The sequence below is a fragment of the Caloenas nicobarica genome, chromosome 14 (genome assembly GCF_036013445.1).
Source record: "Caloenas nicobarica isolate bCalNic1 chromosome 14, bCalNic1.hap1, whole genome shotgun sequence".
NCBI lineage: Eukaryota > Metazoa > Chordata > Aves > Columbiformes > Columbidae > Caloenas > Caloenas nicobarica.
The window spans coordinates 9499824-9517328 of record NC_088258.1 but is presented as its reverse complement, the minus strand read 5'-3'; the positions used below and the strand labels follow the sequence as shown (position 1 = coordinate 9517328).

General features: G+C 58.8%; 3 protein-coding genes and 1 non-coding gene across 8 annotated transcripts in view; 1 reads left to right on the top strand and 3 right to left on the bottom strand.

Moving 5' to 3' along the window:
- Nucleotides 1-680: 680 nt before the first annotated feature.
- On the bottom strand, nucleotides 681-3861 carry METTL26 (methyltransferase like 26). Its single transcript, XM_065645101.1, has 6 exons — nucleotides 3634-3861; nucleotides 1914-2076; nucleotides 1715-1774; nucleotides 1238-1305; nucleotides 891-969; nucleotides 681-811 (listed from the first exon to the last, which is right to left on the bottom strand). Exons 1-6 carry the CDS (start codon nucleotides 3840-3842, stop codon nucleotides 764-766), a joined length of 627 nt encoding a protein of 208 aa, XP_065501173.1. The 5' UTR covers nucleotides 3843-3861; the 3' UTR covers nucleotides 681-763.
- A 113-nt stretch (nucleotides 3862-3974) lies between these two features.
- On the bottom strand, nucleotides 3975-4045 carry TRNAG-CCC (transfer RNA glycine (anticodon CCC)). Its single transcript has one exon. It is a non-coding gene; the product is annotated as a tRNA-Gly (tRNA).
- A 1790-nt stretch (nucleotides 4046-5835) lies between these two features.
- Nucleotides 5836-13074, top strand: MCRIP2 (MAPK regulated corepressor interacting protein 2). 3 transcript variants are annotated; one of them, XR_010607016.1, is made up of 7 exons: nucleotides 5836-5961; nucleotides 6063-6144; nucleotides 7918-8045; nucleotides 8274-8375; nucleotides 9024-9106; nucleotides 12448-12563; nucleotides 12672-13074. XR_010607016.1 is itself a non-coding variant. In XM_065645285.1 (6 exons), the coding sequence occupies exons 1-5, from the start codon at nucleotides 5910-5912 to the stop codon at nucleotides 9092-9094; spliced, it is 435 nt and encodes a 144-aa protein (XP_065501357.1). In that variant the 5' UTR covers nucleotides 5836-5909; the 3' UTR covers nucleotides 9095-9106; nucleotides 9230-9522. The 3 variants fall into 3 exon arrangements, 2 of the variants coding, with proteins under 2 accessions (XP_065501357.1, XP_065501356.1); XM_065645285.1 differs by lacking the exons at nucleotides 12448-12563; nucleotides 12672-13074 and adding an exon at nucleotides 9230-9522; XM_065645284.1 differs by lacking the exons at nucleotides 12448-12563; nucleotides 12672-13074 and having other exon boundaries at nucleotides 9024-9522.
- Nucleotides 12712-17505, bottom strand: part of ABCA3 (ATP binding cassette subfamily A member 3) — a 29281-nt gene continuing 24487 nt past the window's right edge. For all 3 annotated transcript variants that reach the window (XM_065645282.1, XM_065645281.1, XM_065645283.1), the window contains exons 23-31: nucleotides 17303-17461; nucleotides 16624-16796; nucleotides 16023-16157; nucleotides 15679-15873; nucleotides 14575-14762; nucleotides 14305-14475; nucleotides 13862-14049; nucleotides 13681-13754; nucleotides 12712-12843 (exon numbers count right to left, since the gene is read on the bottom strand). In XM_065645282.1, the coding sequence (XP_065501354.1) occupies nucleotides 12712-12843; nucleotides 13681-13754; nucleotides 13862-14049; nucleotides 14305-14475; nucleotides 14575-14762; nucleotides 15679-15873; nucleotides 16023-16157; nucleotides 16624-16796; nucleotides 17303-17461 (1415 nt within the window). The remainder of the gene's footprint in view (nucleotides 12844-13680; nucleotides 13755-13861; nucleotides 14050-14304; nucleotides 14476-14574; nucleotides 14763-15678; nucleotides 15874-16022; nucleotides 16158-16623; nucleotides 16797-17302; nucleotides 17462-17505) is intronic.

Sequence of the window (17505 nt, the reverse complement as noted above, 5' to 3'; positions counted from 1 at the left end):
CACACCGATGCTTGTATGTAGGGATTACCACTGTCATGTAGTTCCCCCCCAAACCCATGCTGAGCCCCAGCCCACCTCCCACCGCCCCTGTAATTTATCAGCTGCATGCCCCCCCATGTACTCCCCCAGCCCGGCCAGCAGCAATAAAGGACTGGGTTGGGTTGCAGAGGGGTGGGACATCTGCCAGGACACCCCCAACCGCCCCCTCCTGCAAAAAACCCCTTCCCACCACACCAAAGCCCCCAGACCCAGTGTAGCACCCCCAGGCAACCCCGGTGAAGGACCTGACCCCTCCACTGCTGCTGCCAGGGGTGGGAATGGGGATGCACCCCCCCATTATCAGTGCTGAAAGCATCAGGGAGCTGCTGGGGGTGGGGCGGAAGGGCGACGGGTCCCCTCCACTGTTGGCGTGGTGTCCTCTGGGGAAACTGGCGCTGAGTGAGAAGTCTCCTCCACGCCCAGGGGTGCTTTGCCCCCCTGCCTGTGCCCCCCACGGCAGCTGCAGGGGCTTCTCTAGGCCAGGCTGGGGCGCCCCATTGCAAAGGGAGCTCTGAAGGGACCTGGGAAGACAGACCCCCCCAGCCCACCAGCCAAGCCCAGCTGGAGCGAGTGCGGGACTGTCCCGCCGCTGCCGTCCCCATCCCCAGGTGGCACCAGCACAGGGAGGGTGTGACCCCTTGAGGAGATGTCAATGGGGGGGGCGGCCATGCCGGGGAGGTGCCAGGAGATGTCAGGAGGTGCTGGGAGGTGCCGTTGGGGCAGGTCACTGCTTGCGGAAGATGAGACACTTGTTGTTGGCCGGCATGTCCACCTGGAAGCACAGAGCTTGGGGTCAGGGTGGGTCCCCACCGGTGCAGGGACTGTCCCCCTCCACCAACCCCAGCACCTACCATCCTCTCCAGGAGCAGCCCGTTGGCCTTGGCCAGCTGCCGCAGCAATGCCGTGTCCCGAAGACCCCAGGCGGGATTCCTGCAGTGGAGGGAGCCTTGGGTCAGACAGACAGACAGACATCTCGCCCCCACACTCTCTGAAGCATCCCCATCGCCAGAGGGTACCCCCAGGCGGTGGGGGTGCTTTCCCCAACCATCAGTTTAGGTCTCCTCTTGAAGGACCATGCAGGGAAGGAGCTCCCTGCGGCTGCAGGTAGCACAGGCAGGACAGGCAGTATGGGCAGGACAGGCAGTATGGGCAGGACAGACCCCCAGCGGCCCCGGGACCCACAGCTCTCCCTTCCTACCTCTGCCTCAGGCTGCGGTCAAAGTCCACGTTGCTCTGGGGGCTGATCTGGCCATCCACGGCATAGGGCTGGGGGGACATGAAACTGCAGGCATGAACCATCATGTGCCCCTGACCCCCCCCCAGCCCACAGATTGCTGTCCCCACCACACACAGAGCCAAATGAGAAGGGACATGGCCCCTGAGAGTGACCACGGGTCTCATCGCCCCCCATGGGCCCCTCGAACCCTGCCCTGGATAAGGTGAGGGAGGACAGGATCCCTCCTGTCCTGGGAGCGTGTGGCCAAAACAACCCCACCCAGGGCTCAGCACCTGCCCTGAAAGCCTGAGACCCCACCAAAGCTGAGGCCCCTGCTTTCCCCATCCCCCCCACAAGCCATGCCTGTAGCTGCCCTCCCATCTCCCCGCTCCAGCATCCCCAGGAATACCCCAGGGATGCTTCCACACTAAGACGGATGCTCAGCTGAGCAGTACCCACCCCATAGGTGAAGAGCACACCTCCGTGCTTCAGCAGCACCCCAGCACCCTTGAACAGGCCCTGGGGAAAGAGAGAAGTAGGGACCAGGTCAGGGCGCTGGGGACACCCCCAAAGAGCCCCCTCCTCAGGTTTGGGACCACCAAACCAGGGGACAGGGACCAGCCAAGGGCCAGCGTGGCTCCAGCCCTGCCCTGCTCACCTCGGTGCACCGCAGCTCTGAGATGTGCATCATGTTGATGCTGACGAGAAGGTCGAGGGTGTTGGGTTGGATGCCCCCCCACATCTCCCAGCTCTGCGAGACGTCCAGCAGGATGGGGGGCAGCATGTTGGAGATGTGCATGGCCTCTGCATATGCGGCGATGCTGCAGACACCAAACCTCACATCAACCCCAGCTGGGGTATCGCCTGTGTCCACCCCTTGCGCATCCCCCCCACCAGCACTCACTGCAGACAGACCTGAAACCTGCCTGTGCTGGCTGCCAGCAGCATCTCCTAGGTGGGCTCTCCGATATCTAATAAAAAGTTTGTGCTTGCAACGCAGCTGGGGCAGGGGTGGCTCTGCACAGGACGAGAGGCTGGTATGGCTGAGCTCTTTGCTTCACCAACAGGCAGCTGGAGAACTGGCAGCAGCCGGACAGCCAGCAGCACACAGACCAAGAGACCCCAGCGCCTAAAAATTCCCAATTCACTCCTGCCTCTCACCAGGGCAGCCAGAACACACTGCCCTCCCGGCTGCCCGCGCACACATGCTGATGCTGCCCGCGCGCTGCCTGCGCCCACACGCCTGTGCTGCCTGAGTGCTGCCTGCAGCACTCCAGCACCCACGTCCCTGGCTGCCTGCACACCACGCGGCAGCGCTGCCTGCAGTGCCGCCTGCACCCCGCCAGGACAGCTGCACTGCTACTGGGTGATTTTGGGGTGATTTACACCCTTTTTGGCACAGTTACCAGCCAGATCTCGGTTCCCGAGGCGGCAGACTGGGATTATTTTAACCAGGGCAGTGGGTGCCGCGTGTCGCTGCCGGAGAGGTGACGGGTGGGAAGGACACCAGCTGCTCCCTCCTTGGACAGGGGGAAATTTTGGCACCTCCCCACCAGGTTTATTTTATTATATTTTTTTTCATGAGGGAATTCCTCCCCGTGCTGCAGAGCTGCGGTTTATTTTTGTTTCCTGAATGGAAACCGAGCCCTCCCAGCCGGGTGCTGCAATGCCTGGAATGGGCATTTGGCTGCGGCCAGAGCCATGCACATCAACACAGAGCGAATAAATACAGCCCGACATGGCTCACCGGGGCGGCACCGTGCCGGGAGTGGGGCGTGAGCCACCCACTGCATGAGTGGAAGCCACCACCAGCGTCCCCTGAGCTGCGTATCAGGCCCGGTGTCACCATGGAGCATTGCAGCCGAAGCTGTTAACAGGAGAGGGCGAACGCTGCATGCTGGGTGCTCTGTTAGCAGGAATTGCACTGTAGCTGGGGAGGCTGTTGGGGAGTTGGATGGTGGGGCTTTTCTGCGAAAAATAAAGTAGTGGGCTGTTTAGGAGTTGGATATTGGCGCTTTTCTGGAAAAAAAGATCCAGCTGGGGAGCCTGGACTGTCCAAGAGATCAATATGGGGTCTTTTGTGGGGGAAAAAAAAAAAAAAAAAAGCTTTTGAGAGTCGCATATTAGGTCTTTCCTAGTAAAAACTAAAGCACTGAGCTGGGGACCCCAGGCCATATAAGAGTTGGGTCTTTCCTGGTTAACAATAAGCATCCAGCAGGGGAGCCTGGGCTGTCCTGGAGTTGAATATTGGGATTTCCCTGGGAAAAAAATACAGCAAGGAGCTGGGGAGCCCGGGCACTCCGGCTACACGTCCGTGGGGAGGGGAGCAGGCTGCAGGCGGGACCCCCAGGGACCCCCACCCCACGCTCCCCACTCACCTCCGCAGTGCCTGGGGGTCGATGTCGGAGGGCTGCCAGCGGGTCTGCGGCAGTGCCTGGGCGAAGTACGCAGCGTGCAGCCCCGCGCCCGCCCCCACCTCCAGCACTCGCAGGACGCCGGGTCCCGTGTGGGTGCCGGAGCCCACGTACTGCCGCAGCACCGCCAGGATCGGGCCCTTGTTGCGCTCCGCCGCCGCCGGCGCTTGCATGGCTGGAGCGGGCGTTGGTCTCAGTGCGGGGACTACAAGTCCCAGCCGCCCCCACGGAGACCCGCCCCCACGCGCCGCGGGTGGAGCCTCCCACGGGGCGTAAAAAAATTGAAGAAGCGACGTAAAATGCTTTGTGCCGCCCGGGAATCGAACCCGGGTCGCAAGAATGGGAATCTTGCATGATACCACTACACCAGCGGCGCCGCTGTGATTCATTGTTCCCCGCCCGCACTCAGCCTTCCCACCCGAGATCGCGGGGCGGAGCACCAAAGGGGCGCGGGGCGGTGGGTGCTGCCACTCACCCGCCACGCGTGGGCCTTTGCCGCCCTATTCCCACTGCCCCAAACAGGCCCAGATTACTGCTCCGCCCGGACACTCCAGGAAAATGGGAGTGCATGGGACACTCCAGCTGTGGGCAAGGGGACGGGGACAGTGGGGTCCCCCCACAGTAATGCGCCGAAACCCCCAACCCTTCTGCAATGACTCTCACTAACGATGGACACCTGGAAGGATCCAACCAGAGCCCGAGGATCTGAGGTTTGGGACTTCCAAGTGTGGAAGGGCGTGGGGCTGCACCCACGGGCACCCAATGTACCTCAGGCAGGTGTCGGGTGGGGAAACTGAGGCACAAACCCTCGGTGTCAGGGCAGGTGACAAGCTGGCGGTGGGGTCCCCTGGGTCACAGTTGTATTTAAGCACAGTAACAAGGGTCGCATATGCTAGGACTGGGGTGAGTTGCATGGGGGCTGATGGCTGTTGGGTGCACCCCTGTGAGCCACCCATGGGGGCACAGCACCTGGCAGGATCGGGCCCTGCTTTGCAGGATGCTTTTTTAGGGGGGTCTGGCACCCTCACTCTGGCCCCGGCAGTGTTGTGCTACTGAGGCCACATGGCTCGCAAGGCGGAAAGGCCAAGGTCACCTGTGTGGGGTGGCTTTGCTGCCTCCACAGCAAGGCTGGAGCATTCCCAAAGACCCCAGTGGGTTTGTCACACGGCCTGTCCCCAAAACACTGTGTGCCAGCCATCCATGGGTGATGCTGCAGGGTGGCCAGGGACAGGCTTGGGGTCAGCTCCCGGGGCTGCACCTCCCACCACGTGGGGAGACCTTGGCACACCTTCTCAGCTCTGAAGGTCACTGCAATGGCTGGGACGTGGCTACTTGGTGGGGTGGCCCACGGCTCCTGGGCGGTCACAGGGTATGTGGCTCCTGCCACCGTGGCTTGGGACTCACTGGGCTCATCCCAGCGCTGTCCCCACAGTGGTGGCACCACAGCCCCTGCCTCTGCACCCCCTTACTGTCCACTGCTTGGGTCCTATGTGTCTCAGGAGTGACTCCTACATGTCCCTTGTGTGTCACATGGCTCTAGTGTCCCCTGTCTCCCGAATGTCCCCGCGCATGTCCCCTCTGTGTTCCCTGTGACTCCTGCGTCCCCTGCACGCCTGTGCCTTCCTGTGTCCCACGTGTCTGCTGTGCCCTCTCTCCTACTTGACCGCTGTGTGTCCCCACCTCCCACGTGTTCCCTATGTGTCCCATGCATGTCCCATGCGTGTCCCCACTTCCCACATGTACCCTCTTCGTGTCCCGTGCGTGTCCCCACGTCCCCCGTGTGTGCCCCCCACATCCCACATGTGCCCCCTATGTGTCCCGCGTGCATGTTCCTCCTATTTGCCCTGTGACCCGTGTGTCCCTGCATCCCACGTATGTGTGTTACAAGCCCCACGTGCCTGTCCCCACACCCCCCGCGTGCCCCCGAAGTGTCCCGCGTGCCTCCCACGTGTCCTCCACACTCCCAAAGCGCCTCCAATGTCTCCCGCCCCCCCCGCCCCGCCCCGCCCCGCGCCTGTCTCTAACACGTCCCACGCGCGCCTTCCACCCGCCCCTCACGCGCCTCCGTGGGTGCCCCGCGCCCCCCGCGCTCCGCTGCCCCCACGGGCCGGTCCCGCGCGGGCCCTTTAAGGGCGGGGGGGGCGTGTCGCGGCGGCCGGCCCGGCCCGTTAAAGGCCCGGCGAGGGGCGCGCGCCGCACTCGGGCGGGGGCGGCGGGGCCGGAGGGGCCGCGGCCGCAGGATGTACACGCTGACGCGCGGCCCCAGCAAGCTGGCCACGCAGCGCCGCACAGGTACCGGGGACGCGGGGGAAAGGGGGGTGCCGGGGCGTGGGCACTGGCACCGTCCCGCTCCGCTCCCCCCGGCCGCCCTGACGCCCCGCCGCTGCCCGCAGGTCCGACCCAGCAGGCGGTGGAGAGCAGCAAACTGGGTGAGCTGCGGGGCCGGCTGCAGCCCGGCGCCTGGCCCCCCGCCAGGTGAGCCCCGCGGCGGCGGCCGTGACCTTGGGGAAAGGTTACCGGGGCGGCCGGGCCGCGCTGCCGGGGGAGGGGCCGCGGACGGCGCGGGGCGGGTGAGCGGGGCCCGTCGGTCGGTGCCCGCATGCCGGGACGTGCGGCGGGTCGCGGCGCTGCCAGTCCCCGCTCGCTTTCCATGGAGACTGTACACGCGCGGCGTGGGCCGCCCATCATGGGGGGGACTGGAGTTGGTGTCTCCCCGCTCCCCGCTGCGGTTCGGGCAGAAGCGGCTTCCGAACAGCAGCGGGGGTGCGGGATCTGCTCGTGCAGGAGCGGGCAAAGTGCAGGCAGCCGCGGGCTGCCCGCCCCGGGGAGGCGGCCGGGGGGGGCCGTGCTGCCCGGGCTGCCAGAGCGGGGCCGGGGTTGTGCAACGCCCCCCGGCAGCCCGCGGGAGGCACCGATTGCACCAGCCCGCTGGCTGACCCCGCGCCGGTGTCACCGCCCCCTCCACGGGGGTGGCAGGTCCCAGCTGCAGCCCCGGATCCACGGCGGGTTTAGAGGTTGTCCCTTGTCCCTAAAGTATATGGGGACGGGGAGTAGCTTTTGGGTGAAAGTCCCGGCATCTAGCAGAAATAAGCTATTGGGCAGGCGTTGGAGGGGATGGAAGGTTCTCTTCAGGAGATGCTTTCTCGGCTGGAGAGCTGGGGGCAAACTCCAGCCTGGCAGCGCAGGCAGCTCCGCGCTGTGGGGCTTGTACAGCTCTGCCCGTTTCCTCCAGCTTCAAGAAACGGATGAGAAAAGCCTCCCCTCCAGTTCCCCTCCTACCTGGGATCTTTCATTAATTAACTGGTGTGGCTGCTACCACGCTTACCCTCCTTCAGGCAGGTTGGTTGAGCATGTTCCTGGCTGCCGCCTGCCCGGTGCACCCCCGGCCACGTGCGGTTTGGGGTGTGTTAACCTGCCCTGGGCTCTGCCTGCAGAACCAGCAGGGGAGGTGCAGGCAGGGGCTGTCCGTTCTTGGTCTTGCCTGTCTTGCAAACTGTAACCCGCCTGCACTCCCGGGGCCCCTTAGACTTTGTCCTGTGAAAAACGTGGCCATTGCAGATGCGTTCTGCCCTGAAGCTGGGCAGAAAAGCCAAAATACTGAAGTTTTGCATCAAATGTGCCCACAAGTCTCATCCCAAACCTTTCATTTTGATCTGCTCGGTTTTGCTGTTTCCAAGGCTGGGCCTGATTTGAGTGCCCTGCTCCCAGGAGGGGATCCCAGCTCTGAGGAAGCCTCACTGGCTCCCAGTTGGCAGAGAGCTTCATCCCAGTCTTGGGGTGCCTTGGGAATGTGTTGGGGGCTTGGACTGCTCCAGTAAACCCAGGTGCTTGGTCTGCAGAGGATGGCACCACAGCTCATCCCCCTGCCCGGTGCCCGACTGGATTTCACTTTCATTTTCCTGTATTTCAGCAATTTTGGTGGCAGATTGTTTATTTTAGGGACTGCACTTTGTGCCAGGACTGGAGGATGGGTGGGAGACAGGTGGCTTGTACTTTTCCCTGGGTGGCATCCCTGACACCCTTCCCTGCACAGGAACCCCTTCTCCCTGGGGGCTGGGACCCTTTTGGTCCCCTCCCTTGGGGACAGGGCTGGCTGGCTGTAACTGTGCCCTAGTCTCGCCAGGGCCGTGGGTGAGCGTGCATGCCGTGGGGCAACCTGGGGCAGCTGGACAGCCCCTGTCCTTGCTCCAGACTGTGGTGGGAAGAGCTACACATACCCCCTTACCTCCCACTTGCTTCTGTCGACAGCCCAGCCCAGAAACTCATCTTCAACAGAGTAAATGGCAAGAGGCCGCAGGTACTGCTGCAGCAGGTCTCAGCCCCCGAGGAGTGCTACACGCTGGCCCATGAAGAGAACGTCCGCTTCGTCTATGAAGGTGAGGGCAGAAGGTCCCTCAGGGCAGGCACCCACTTGCTGTTGTGTCCTGTGGGGCTGGAAGACATGGGGTCCCTTCTGAGGCAGCCACATTGTGCTGGGGACCTTGGTGGCAGGGATGAGGTCTCCAGCCTGGGCAGCTTCCCCCTTCTCCCCCTGCTCTCCTGCAGCTCACCTGGGCTGGGCAATCCCCATCCCAAAATCATCCACTGCCTGTTCCCCCTCCCAGCCTGGCAGCAGGTAGAGCAGCAGCTGGACGGCAGCCGGAGCGGGGACAGTGCCTGCGGCCCCGTGCAGTACATAGAGAAAACCCCCAACCCCGGACTGAAAAGTAAGTGGGAAGCAGTTGTAGCACTCAGGGGTGCAATTAGCTGGCGTGGGCTCAGCTGGGCACCTGAGCAGGGCTGTGGTGGGAGGAGAAGGATAATCCCAGTGCTGATGTGGCAGAGGGATGGGTTGGGTCTGTCCTGCCAATGCTGAGGCTGTTCAGGGAGTTGCTGTTGGCAACTGGCCCCTGGCACAGTGGTGGGGATGTCCCACCATGCCCTGTTGGAGGAGCACGAGCAAGCAGGATGCCCCGTTGATGATTCTTCTGGAAATAGCGCCTTCTTCAGCCACCAAGGTGGGCTCAACATCATGCTGGGGAGTAGCCCCCCAGGTCCTGCCATGGGGACCTGCCTTTCCCAGGGCCAAGCACAGGACCAAGCTGGAGCGCAGCAGGGATGGGGACATTGTGCTTCTTTGATGGGAGCTGGAGCAACGGCTGTGAAAGCAGCCTGCGGGCTCCTGCAGTGGCCAAGAAGTCCCCAAGAGAAGAAGGTCCCTGTAAACCCAGCCTGGCCTTTTGGGTGTGGGAGTGGGAAATTTTGGGGCCTCATTTTCCTGGTGGCAAATGGTGTGGCTCGGGGGGACAGCTGGAGCTCTGCTCACTCTCCAACTGTTCTGCTATGCTCTGCTCTCTCCCTCCCCTCTCTTTCAGATTTCGTTCCCATTGACCTGGAGGAGTGGTGGGCACAGCAATTTCTGGCCAAAATTGAAAACTGCTCATAAAAGGGAAGAAAGGTTTGGGTTGTTTTTTCTTTTTTTTTTTTTTTTTCTTGTTTGTTTGTTTTTAAAAGAAACAAAGCTAAGAGCATCTGGTCAGAACCCAGAATTAGTGGCATTTTTGAACCACGTTTTTAAAAGATGACCGAAATAAAGTGACCCTTGCTGCGAGGCCAGCGGGACCGGACCACAGCCATGCCCAGCCACGTGCCCCCTCCCTGTGCCTGGTGTGGAGGAGCAACGTGTGGCCCCAGCCAGGATTCCTTAAGTGCCAGTTCTTGGACCGCTGCAGCTTCCAGCTCCCAGGGACACTGCGGTGCTGTGCTGGGGATGAGGGAGCGGACCCCCCCCTGTGGCTCTAGCCACGGGGAGGACAGTGGGGTGCTGTAGCAGGACCACCCCAGACAATAAAGCGCTGAAACTGCCAGTGGAAAGGCGCTTGTGCGACGGGAAGGATGTGTTTGCCAGGAGGTGGTGAAGCAGGTGGGGTGCAGCATCGTGCCTGGGCTGTGGCGTGGAGGGGGGGATGCTTGTGGCAGAGTCCCAGCTGAGTGGGTTCCACAGTACGCTGGAGACAAAGGGGTTGGGGTATCTCTTCTTCCTTGGAGAAGCATCTCTGTGTCCCTGGACTCATCCAGGGGCTGGTGCTGCCTTGGGTGTACATTTGGGATGGGGGGGAACATATGGGCATCTGCAGGGGACACAGGTAGGGGCTGAGCACACTGGCTGTGGCTTGGAGCCAGGCTGCAGCATGTGTCGGGGGGTAAAGCTGCAGGAATGAGGGTGCCACAGCCAGCCCCTCACTGCCATGGAGCCTCTTGATAGTGTTCTCACAAAAGCCATTTTAAGCCCTGAGCTCAAGGACTTCCCCTTGCCCATGGCTGTTGGGGTGCAGTGTGGGGGGCCCCACAGCTAAGGGTTGTTGTGGCACCCTGTGGTAGAAAGGATGGGGACCCTAACTTCTGCTCCCAGAGGCACCTGGTGCACAAAAACCCCTCAGCCCATGGGCTCTTCCAGGCTGGACTGAACCCTTTAGGTCAGGTTTTGGAAGCCCACCTCCCCAGCTTCCCCTGTGTCTTCCCCCAAGGCAGAGAGCAGGAGGCTAGAGCTGCTCTCTGACTCCAAAAGAGGCCAGGAAACATTCAACTGGAAAAAAAAAAGTCTTTATTATTCCTATGATGGAAATAATGACCACAGTGCAGCCAGAGGGGAGCAGCAGCTGCCTGGGACCTGTGATACTTCTCCCACCACACTGTGCCACCATGGCCGGGGAGGCCAGAGCAGTGCCAGCAGCAGCCATGACGCTGCCAGCGCAAAACCTGTCTGACCCTGAGCATCAGCGTCTGTCTGGTGAGCAACCCTGGTCCTCCTGCCCTGGGCTGGGGTGGCTTTGTGCTGTGGCTGTAACCGAAATGGAGTGAGCAGCACTGGGTACAGCCCGCAGCTCCTGTCTTGGTGCGAGGGGAGGGTTGTGACAGCACCCTGTGACCAAGAAACACTGCTACATTAAAATTTTCTTAGTTTAGGCCAGGATGACCCCAGTGTTGTGGGGCTGGTGCTGGGGGAGATGCCATCTTTGCCATTGACTCCTCTACCACCAGCTCTGCCATGGTGGCTGGGGGTGATGCTGCCTCTGCCACCTGCCCCAGGTGGGGGTCCCCAGTACCGCAATGGGACATGTGCCAGGGGTCTCAGCTGTCCTTCCTTTTGCCACTGTGCTCAGGACACTGCCAGCCTGTGGCAATTTGGCATCTTGCCCTCCCACAGTCCGCTCTCCCACTGCTCCCAATCCCAGGCAAAGCCCCAGAGGCTCTGCTGCATCCTGCCCTATCTCCCAAAAAAACACCAGTGACTGGGGGTCCCAGCAGTCTCCTGGTGGATCCAGGCAACCTCCCACCAGAAAGCATCCTCCCTTTTTCTTGCACAGGTCTCTGGTGCTGGAGTTTTCCGACTGCATGGTGGCCCTGGCAGTGGGTGGCTCTGCAACCTACAGAGATGCTAGCAGGGAGCAAACCTTCCTCACCAGCATCTCTTGAGGTGTTCCAGGGATGCCATTCACCTGCTAGCTGCTTACTAATGAAAACACACATCATTAAGATCCAGGGAAATTCTTAGTAACATGATGCACCATTGTTTTGAACAACATTAGGCAAAGGGAAAAAAATGGAACAGTAAAGAATGCGTCAGTCACAGGAACAAAACAAAAACCCAACCCAAAAATATAACCCAACCCCTGACAATGCAATCACTAGAAGGGAATCAGCACCCCCATCCATAAATATTAATTCGTTTAGTTATGTGCAATTGTGTGTATTACTATAGTGCAAATAGCTCTGCATTGATCGCGGAGCAGCCAGCCCAAAGGGGACTGCCCCCAGGTGACACAGGGACTAGTTAAGGACAGACAAGAATCAACACGGATTTAAAACAAACAAACAAAAAGCAACCCACCCACTGGGAGACACCAAAAAGAAATTCCAGTTGCTGCCTGTGACTGGGTGCAGGCAGAGCCTGTGCCTAATGCACCAAGCCAGCAGCATCCCCACAGCCGGGCAAGGTGTGGGCAGCACCTTCGCTCCCTGCCCGCTGCTGGAGCAGCCCAGCGTGGTGCAGAGGGGACAGGGACGGATGTGCTCTGGCCAGACCTGTGCATGGTGTAATGGGACAACGAGCAAGACATGGGCACAGCGAGAGCATCGCTGGCCTCCATGACTAGTGCTGCTGGTTAAACTTTTTCATGGATGCAACAGTGGGCCCAGCAGCGTCCCCCAGGCACCCTGAAACACCCCTCACCCATCGCTGCCTTCAGCCAGAGCTCTGGCTCTGCAGCCGTACCTGTCACGTGCTGTACCCAGGGCCAAGCTCCGGGCATTTCTCCATGGCACGTCCTCCACCAGCCCCCAGCACGGCACAGCCTGCACGGTGCCAGCTCCTCGGGACAGACTCGCCTCCCACCAGCAATCAGGCAGGAGAGGGACAGCGTTTTCTAAGAGGTTAAAGGAGACAGAGCCTCCTCCCTCGGACAGGAGGGTTGCCTTGTCCCCTCCAGCCAGACACAAAGTGCTTCTAAGGGCAACCATAGCACATCCTAATTAACCCAGTGAACGGTTTGGATCTATTTGACAGCCTCCTGTTAAACCACGAGCAAACCACCTAACAATACACATCAACATGCGGGCAAAGACCACAAAGCAGCATCCTGATGGGTGCAAGCACTGGGCAGGGAAGAGGGGCAGGGGGGAGTGTGGTGGGTTTGGGGATAGCACCCCACTCCCCCTCTGCTGGCCTGATTCCCAACACTCTTCTCTACCCATCCAGGCTTCCCCCTGCTTTTTGGGCTTTTTTTTTTTTCTGTATAGACAGGAATGAAGGCTGGAGAGTGGAAGTGTCACATGCACACACACACTCACACCCGGACCCGCGCCAGCGCTGCGGCGGCACACGATGTGCACGCTTGTGTTCCCAACGGCAGAAGGTACGACGCCATCCTCTCCCCCCTCCCCGGTGAAAAGTTTCTTACATTTATACATTATTTAAGACACGCCGATATATAAATTACTGTCTCTATATATACTATGTATAGGCAGCAGGGCCAGTCCATGACGAAGGGCACCAGTGGGGGCTCATTTCCCTCTGTCCTCTGTGTAGTGCTGGAAGCGAGTGAAGCTCATGAAGACCTGCTCCAGGGATATCTGGCTCACTGAATAGTCTTCCAAGCGATACTTCTCTTTGGCTTTCTCCAAGGCCCCGAAGACCTGCAAGGGACAGCACAGTGGTCATGGCAGGGGACCACGGCTGCAGCAGAAACCCCCAGCTTGTGACCAAGAAAGCAGAGGAAGCTTTTTCCTCCAGGGAGACCTGGGGGAAGTGAAACCTTCCCTATCAGGAGGGTGGTGAGATGCCAGGAGATGGATTATTTAGCAGAGTACCTGACTGCATTTAAAAATGTATGGTTTATATATATTTTTTTACATATATATATGAGATACATATGTACATGGTTTTTTATATATCCCTGGGCCCAAGGTTTCTCCTCAATACGTTACATATGCAGAATATATATATCAAAAACTATGTAGTATATATACGACATATAAAACTATCCGTATATAGAATAGTTTTTCATACATATTATGTAACTATATGTAATTTTTATATTTATCTGTACACTATATACTCTCTATATGGCATATTTAGTATATATACTCTATACTACATACTCTACATAGAATATGTAGAATACAGAGATACATATAAAACTATGTACTGTATACACTACAAACACAGTATATACACTGTTTGGGGGGTGGGACAGAGCGGTCCCTGCTCAGCACGCACGGTGTGTTCTGGGTGCCGCACACTGACCACACATACAGGTGACCTGTTTGGGCCAGGAGGTGGGAAAGGGTCAGGGAGAAACCCTCTTTTTATTTATAAATCACCTGGATTTTGGACAGACTGTGGCTCTGGGAGAAAAGGAAGATGAGCTGAGTGTGAAAGCAAAGCATCGAGAGCATGCAAAGAGGCGGGAATAGGGCTGGTCCTCTGGCACCGTCCTGCAATGGGGTGGGATGTGCTCCAGCACCACTTACCTGTGCCCAGCTGAGGTTCTTGTTGGTCAAGTGATAATGCACCATGCCCTGGTGCTCGTGCTTCAGGACGCTGCCTGGGAGAGACCAGCAAGGAGAGGCTCTGAGTTAGGAAACTCACTGAAGCTCATGACCAGCATCCTGCCCTCCCTTGGAGGTCAACTGCTCCAGCAGCTCACAGTACCTGGGAACGTCTTTTCCATGAAGGCCTTGAAGGCCTGCAGCTCACCCTCCTCCTCACTCCGTGTTTTGGCCAGCAAGGTGTAGCCACTGCCAAACTTGCTTTTCAGGTGCTGGGGGCTGCCCAGGCATTTGAACTGCCCATTCACCATGATGGCCAGCCGTGTGCACAGAGCCTCGCACTCCTCCATGCTGCAGGACAGAAAAGGACTTGTTCAGCAGGGCAGGAGCACTGAGACAGAACAGCAGGAGCTTCTGGGAAGAGGATGGAGGTGGATTCCCTCTCTGCGCTTTTGGAGGAGGGAGATTTGGGTAAAGCCAGTCAGCACCGGCTGCAGGCAGTGCCCACCCACCAGGCTCTGGAGGTGGCTCCCATCCCTGGGACCCCACCACCCTCCTGGCCTCTCCCCAGTCTTTTATGCCAAGCCCTGCCTGGACAAGTGTCACCTGTGGGAGGTGAAGATGATGGATTTGCCACACTCCCGCGTCCGTGTCACTGCGTCCCAGAGCAAACGCCGGGCCACGGGATCCATGCCGGTGGAAGGCTCATCCAGGAAGATGACGGGGGGACCACCGATGAGAGCAATGCCAGCGCTCAGCTTCCGCTTGTTACCACCGCTGCGGAGGGAGATGGCAATGGGGACAGAGACCTGACATGAGCACAGAAGAGCCACACAAGATGGGCTGGGGATGGGGTGTTTCCATGCCTCCTCTCACCTGTAGGCCCTCACGAGCTTGTCAGCATGGGGCTCCAGGAGCAGCCCTCTCAGCATGTTCTCCACACAGCTGCCGATGTAGCGCTCGGGGATGCCCCGCAGCCGGGCGTACATGCTCAGGGTCTCGCGGCCCGTCATGTGGTCCAGGAGGGCGTCGAACTGCGGGCAGTAGCCGATCCGTTGCTGGACCTCGAGGCAAGAGGAACCCAATGGGGATTAGCTCACAGGCAAGGTCTCCAAGCCAAGAGGTACCTTGGCACCCGCAGGGCTTTGCTGCACCTCTCCAAGTGATGGGGACTGAGCTTCAGCTCCAAAATTGCATGTGAAACAAGAGGGAAATTTCCCCATCGCTGGAGCGGCCGGTCTGGTGGGGATGGACACACACAGTGTGCCTCAGGACACAAACTGCATCATCTCATGCTGCATTTCCCAAGCTGGTTCCTCATTGTGAGGGGCCATTTCAGGTGGCCCAGGCTCTCAGGAGAAGGAAAGCACTGGAGGGTCTGTACCATCCCCATATCCTGGGCTCCTCTGGGGACAAGAGCCCAACAGAAGGTAGAGTCCCAGGGGAGGAAGCAAGAGGGGCCATGCTTTCAGGTCAGATCCTCCCCACGTTCTCCTGGCCTGACACTGTCTGGGGCTGATAGTGGTAGAGGTGTCCAGGGACTGAACTGAAAGCCTGACCCCTGTTCATCTCTTGCTTTCCCAAAGGGAGTGGGCAATTCCCAGCACGGAGACCTCTACCAGGGCCCTGGAAAGGTTTGACCTACTTCTTTTAGAGACATCGTCATCAGACTCTGATCATTCACATTTCTCATGTTTCCAGCTACAGAGCTAAACCCTTTGATAAAGGGTTTGCAACCCTCGCAAGATTTGGCTTCTATACGTTTCACATCTGTCGCCGCAGTGGAGAGGGGACTGCTTCCAGATAACTGGCCAGATGATGGAGAGCTGGGCCAGACAAGGACACAACATCCCTGGGATATTACCTCCAGCCCTGGCAACTGCAACTGTGTCCTCCTCAGAGGCACTTGCAAAGTGGCCCAGCCCAGGCAGATGCAGGACTGTCAGTAACGCCGCCCTCCACCTCTGCAGCCCCTGGTACCTTCTTGATGTTGGCCAGAATGCTGTGACCATCCACAAAGGCATCCCCCGATGTGATGCTCTCGTCACCAGTCAGCATCTTGAAGGTCGTGGTTTTGCCTGCTCCGTTGAAGCCGAGAAGGCCAAAGCATTCCCCTTTGCTGACCGCCAAGGAGATTCTGTCCACCGCCAGCAGAGACTCCCGGCTGTCATAGACCTGGTGGAGACGAAAGCACAAGCTGTGCCAGTCGCCACATGTGCCAAGCGCCCGAGGGGACATCAGGGCAAGTGGTGGCTTTACCAGCACCATGAGGACCATGGCTCTGCCAGCAGCAGGATGCTCAGGAAGTGCCATGTTCTCCTCACCTTGGTGAGCTCCTTGATGACCAGAGGGCTGCTGAGAGATGACAGCAGCTCTGGTGGCGACTCCAAAACCTTCTTCCTCTCATCTGCCACGTCCCGGTCCTCTGGCAGCACAGACACCCTGTTCAGCAGAGCCACCTGAACACAGGGGGAGAAAAAACACTCTTTGCCACCTGGCTGCTGTGGGACAAGTGCATTCCTTCATGCTGACCTGGGACAAGTGTTCCCAACCCAGGCAGAATCCACGTCCTCCATCAGCCACTCCCGAGGGCACCTCATTCCCTTTGCCAACCCACACGACCAACAGAATCTGCCCCTCTGAGCAAACAGCTCTGGGGATGCTCCCCCAGAAAGATGGTTTAGGTGAAGAGGCAAACAGCCCATGGAGTTTGGGATCTACAAGTGACACTTTGTGTGGAGTCCTGAATGGTGGGAGAAGCAGGATTTGCATCCCTGAGCACTGAAGTTGAGAGACTCCACAGACCCCAGGAATTTGAACAAGACTGGAGCAAGCAGCATGGGAATGTCTCCAGGTCACAGGGACTGCTGGGCTTTGTTTGGCATGAGCATATCTTAATTATCTGTCCCACACGCTTCAGCTCACCCATTTCCGCCGCCTGCAGATGCCACAGACCAAAGTTCTCAGTCTCCAGAGCAGGTTTGTCTCAATGAGGAAAAGGAGGAAGAGGAAGGAGAAACCCTGGATGCTCAAGGAGGTCAGGTATCGTCCAATCCCAGGCGTCTCCCAGGAAAAGTAGTTCATCTGATAACTGATATCTGAGGATGAATCAAAATCAGATTAGGATCAATCCACACTCTGGGGAGGGGCAGATAAGCTCCAGAGAAAGCTGTGAGCCCAAAGCTTTGCCAGGCTCATCTCCATCCCAGCCCGCACTGGGCTCCCTGCCCACAGCTCTTTCCAACACATCCCACAAGAGAATTCACGTCTGGAGAGGATCTGGCAGAAGATGCCCAGCAGAGGCACACAGAGGAGATCAAGTTACTCCTGGGACTGCGATTTCTTTACTTGTCTGTGAAACTTTCCCTAGCCCACATTTTCCTCCAAAGCATTAGTAAGGAAAAGGTTCCTTAATTGGATCACCTATGAGTGCCAAATGCTGCCCAGTTTCTGCTTTAAAATGGTACCTTGAGCTACTGCTCAGGTTGGGTTAGAGGCCCCATGGTACTGCCTAGCTCCACCACCCACCCCACAGAGACGCCCCCCAGTGCAGCTATGATGGGATGGCCAGGATGGGCAGGTGAGCACCAACACAGAGACTCACTGAACGCCTTGCAGATGAAGATGGCTTCAACGGAGGAGGTACAAAACTGAATGAACTCGTAGTTTTGGTAGAAGTCACTGATGCATTGGCCCAAGCAGTAATTGGGTAAGACAAGAAAGACTTTATCCAGGGTTTTGGAGAGGTCCATCAAGCCCAGCTCTGAAAGAGGAGGACAGGAGGATCAACAGATTGATGTTAGCTGG

Excerpts from the sequence above, each read along its gene's own strand:
- METTL26 (XM_065645101.1), bottom strand. The coding sequence starts at position 3,842 with ATGCAAGCGCCGGCGGCGGCGGAGCGCAACAAGGGCCCGATCCTGGCG. Across the intron at positions 2,077-3,633 it reads GACCCCCAGGCACTGCGGAG|CATCGCCGCATATGCAGAGG; the intron begins GTGAGTGGGGAG and ends TGGTGTCTGCAG. Across the intron at positions 970-1,237 it reads GACCGCAGCCTGAGGCAGAG|GAATCCCGCCTGGGGTCTTC; the intron begins GTAGGAAGGGAG and ends CCTCCACTGCAG.
- MCRIP2 (XM_065645285.1), top strand. The coding sequence starts at position 5,910 with ATGTACACGCTGACGCGCGGCCCCAGCAAGCTGGCCACGCAGCGCCGC. Across the intron at positions 6,145-7,917 it reads GGCGCCTGGCCCCCCGCCAG|CCCAGCCCAGAAACTCATCT; the intron begins GTGAGCCCCGCG and ends TTCTGTCGACAG. Across the intron at positions 8,046-8,273 it reads CGTCCGCTTCGTCTATGAAG|CCTGGCAGCAGGTAGAGCAG; the intron begins GTGAGGGCAGAA and ends TCCCCCTCCCAG.